This window comes from Leptopilina heterotoma, unplaced genomic scaffold (assembly GCF_015476425.1).
Source record: "Leptopilina heterotoma isolate Lh14 unplaced genomic scaffold, ASM1547642v1 Lhet_287, whole genome shotgun sequence".
NCBI lineage: Eukaryota > Metazoa > Arthropoda > Insecta > Hymenoptera > Figitidae > Leptopilina > Leptopilina heterotoma.
Window position 1 is genome coordinate 135657 of NW_025110994.1, and position 4071 is coordinate 139727.

Below are 4071 nucleotides of genomic sequence, written 5' to 3' on the forward strand. Positions count from 1 at the left end.
TTGCAGAGAATTGCCAAAGAATATTACGAATTGAAAATGGATGTACCCGGAAAGGATCGGCCATGGAAGCTGAGAATTGAGTACGGAAGTAAATCGCGTGGGTGTCGTGTGCGCATGTTTAAGCTTGTGGATTGAGAAGTACATCAGCAGGGGTAGCGTCGCGACGCGACGCCCTGAGGGTCCTCCGATCGGAAGCCCCGCCCCAGTAGAAGTCGCCACCAACCGGGAGTTAAACTTCAGAAATGAGAGGAGGAGCTCGTCGTTCTACTGAGGATAGAAGAGGAACTTTTCAACCAAGCCAGTATCTCTCTGAACCTCGTGAGGAGAGCTTCTTATTTCTTTTTTTCTTCTTTCAATCCTGACATACAACGTTCCCTGCCCTACAAAAAAGAAAAAAAATTTTTGCTACCGATCGTCAGGATATCCACCACCAGTCTGTTTCATCATCCACCTCTTAAGTTTCATTTTTGTTTTGAACAAGGATCATTTTTTGCATTATGCATTAATTTTCCTCTCACTGCTACCTTAGAAATACATAATTTCTTCTAGAACAATTGTTCTATTAGCAATAAAATTGTTGTATTAGCAATACAACAAATTATAGAATATTATAATTGATGAATTATAAATAAATATTCTTTGTAAAGATTACAAAAAGAAAAAGTGCTTATTGGAATGTCTAGTGAGTTAAAAGACAAGTGTAGTGAATAAAAACATATTGGGACATTCTACAATTGAAAATTTGGACTTCCTTGAGTGTTGTGCAAAAAGTTTGGAGTAAATTAAAGAACTATTTATTGAAAAATTTTGTGATTTTTGTGAAATTACGGATGATGATGGATACGAAGATGGAGCCTCTAACGCCTCCACACACTCCCCCCTCTTCGGGAATCGATCGGCTACACCCGCAAGGTGCTTCTGCTCCAAGGTGGATGAGGAATCCTCAAATTCATCTGCCGCAACATCAGCAGCAGCATCAGCAACAGCAGCAGCATCATCATCATCATCAACAGCATCAACAATTGCCGCAACAAACCGGTGGTTATCATGCTGCATTTTTGGATCATTGGATGAGGGGTGCTATTTTAGCAGCTAGGGGTTGTTGTCCTCAGAGTCCATTGTCTCCCCATCATCATGGACCACCTCATCATCCCATGCATTCCGCTCTTCCAGTACCGCCCCCCGCCTCCTTTCTCACCAAGAGGCTTCCCGGTCAAAGACCCAAGAAGCAGTTTATTTGCAAATTTTGCAACAGGCAATTCACCAAGAGCTACAATTTACTTATACACGAGAGGACTCACACCGATGAGAGGCCATATTCCTGCGAAATTTGCGGAAAGGCCTTCAGAAGGCAGGATCATCTAAGAGATCACAGGTAAACTTCTTTTCTTTGCAATTTTTGGTTCAATAATTTTTATCTCTCTTGGTCCATAATTCCGATCTTTTCTTTGACTAAATCTGAACTAAATCTGAAGGAATCGTTCAGATTTAGTCGAAGAAAGAAACAAAGTTTCGAAGTACGAATTGACTTTCGAAAGGATTCAAAAAAAGATCATAAATATTCTTAGGAGACATTAAAGTTCGATTTGTCATTCGGAACCTCTAATAACACTTCTTTGGAAGTGTATATATTATTTATAGTCTGAATATTGTGAAACTAGGATTAAGATCACTAGAGAGGTAACATTTATTATCATTCGCCCGAGACGGAAATTTTGTTTTCTTTTGGATTAAAAACAAAAGATTACTTTTTCTTGATAAGGCATTTCAAATTTGAACAATGTACATTACCTGTAGAAGATCTTGTCAATAGGTTTCTTAAAATTTCAAACACTTTTTACATTCTTATTTTTTTTTATCAATTTGACCTTATTTCTTACATCATTCTTTTATTTCTTTAAAGCAGATTGTCTAATTTTACGATTTTGAGCTAATTTGTTCTTGATAAAAGAATCATTCCTGTGTGATAAATGTTGTAATTAGTGATTTTTGGTAATTTCTGCAGTAATAGTAGTAATAATAGATAAATAGTAGTGGTAATAGATCTTTAGTTGTTAAAAATTTTCTTTTAATTTTAATAAAAATAAATACTAATTGATTCATCTTTTCTGCAGGTACATTCACAGTAAGGAAAAGCCGTTCAAGTGCGCAGATTGTGGAAAGGGTTTTTGCCAAAGCAGAACTTTGGCTGTTCATAAAATTCTCCACCTCCAAGAATCACCGCATAAATGTCCAATTTGTGCGAGAAGTTTCAATCAACGCAGTAATTTGAAGACACATCTTGCAACACACACCGAAGTACCGCAGGATCTTCGAATAGATCCACCAATGACAACAGAAAGTATGGACACATCAAATGTTCTAAAGTCCAGCGAAAGAATAAGTTCCACGAGAAAATTGGGTTTCAGTATAGAAGACATAATGAGGCGTTAGAAATTTACATCCACCCAATAAAGACTGTTAAAAATTAATTTATGCACTCGTCAAAAACTAATTTTTTAGTCTATAAAAATTGTTTCGTTTTAAAAGATTTTATGTTTTGAAAAATTGTCCTAATACCAAAGGTGTATCCTCTTATTTTATTTTTCTCTGTTTATGTAAATATTTCATTTAAAGTTTTAAATTATATTAACTGTAAATTATCAAGGAACCCCCCACGTGAGACAAATTTGGACCTCCGGAGAGAAATTTTCTGATGTGCATTGTCTCTTTCTCTCTGAACGTGGGACGTAAATTGTTGTGTAGGTTTAAGTTTCTAGAGATTAAATTGTATTTACGATCTGTTTCGACTGACGATCATCCAAAAGTGTAAAAGTAGATAGTCTATAGTTGATAAGAAATTGTATGAATATGGAAGAGCCAAAAATGATGCTAAATATTCTCTAGGTGCTAATCGAGTATTTTTTTTCTGTTTCTCAACGGTCATCGTAAAAAATTAGGAAATCTTGATCTGATAAGAAAGTTGGGCTCCTTCCTTTTTCCAGTGACCTGTAAATAGTCTTTTCTTCTTTTTTTTTAAAGGACCACCCACATGTGTTAGTATTTTTATTTTCAAAAAAACAAACTTCATTTTAAGCACGTCCCATTATTTGTCAATTCCTCGATGTTACCACTAATTTAAGATCGGTGTAAATAGCGCATATATTTATAAGAGATATAGTTGCCAAAGGGGGACTCCTAGGTGTAAATTTTGTCTTTTAGGTGTCGTCGTCGTCGTCAGCTTATCTCTCGACGCTTAAGAGTCGCCCGGAGCGTTAAGTACCTAAGCCTGTACATTAATTGTAAGTGCCGCCCGCGGACACCCAAGGTTTCAAGATTAACGTGTAAAGATATGCACCTATACCAAAAAAAGAGAAAAGAAAAAAAAAAATACCGAGAGAAATTAAAAAAGAAAAACTGAGAGTCACCATTCAGTCCTAGTCGACTATGTAGATTGTAGTGTGTATTAAAGATTTATTGTTATTGAGTGGAAATAGATAAAAAGTAGTATGAATTCACATTCTGAGTTATTTCACCCACCAGAAATCTTATCCTTTTTCTCTCCTTTAGGCTACATGGCCAACGTGCCACCATTTACATAATCAGGAAGTTCAATTTGGGATCTTCCATTCAGAAAATGTTTCGGAGTTAACATTTTTTATTTGATTAGATACTTTCACTTTTAAACTGCTTTGCTAGTCTTGTTGAATTCAAACATAACTTCCTTTGTTATAAAAAAATTCTTTGCCAAAAATTTCATCACTTTTTTTTAATTATTAAATTAATTTTTTTATTTCTTCCATTTTCGCTTGTATTATAGGAAATACAGAAAACTAATTTAATTAGACTTTTAACAATGTTTAACTTTAATTAATTCTCATCTCACCCTATGGAAAGTAATAAAAAGATAATGAAAAACAGTGTTCAAATATTGCGACAATCTTTTTCTCCTCTTTTTTCTCTCAATCCAAACTATACAATTTATATATTCTCTCAAATGCACTCCCTTATATCTCGTCTTTTTTTTTTGTTTTCTTTTTTATTATCATCGAAGAAACTTGGAGCATTGTTGCATCGTTATCCCCATTCTGA

General features: G+C 34.9%; 1 protein-coding gene across 1 annotated transcript; it reads left to right on the forward strand.

Moving 5' to 3' along the window:
• Positions 1–291: 291 nt before the first annotated feature.
• LOC122504312 (protein odd-skipped-like) lies at positions 292–3493 on the forward strand. Its single transcript, XM_043615372.1, has 2 exons — positions 292–1375; positions 2115–3493. Exons 1-2 carry the CDS (start codon positions 831–833, stop codon positions 2431–2433), a joined length of 864 nt encoding a protein of 287 aa, XP_043471307.1. The 5' UTR covers positions 292–830; the 3' UTR covers positions 2434–3493.
• The last annotated feature ends 578 nt before the right edge of the window (positions 3494–4071 follow it).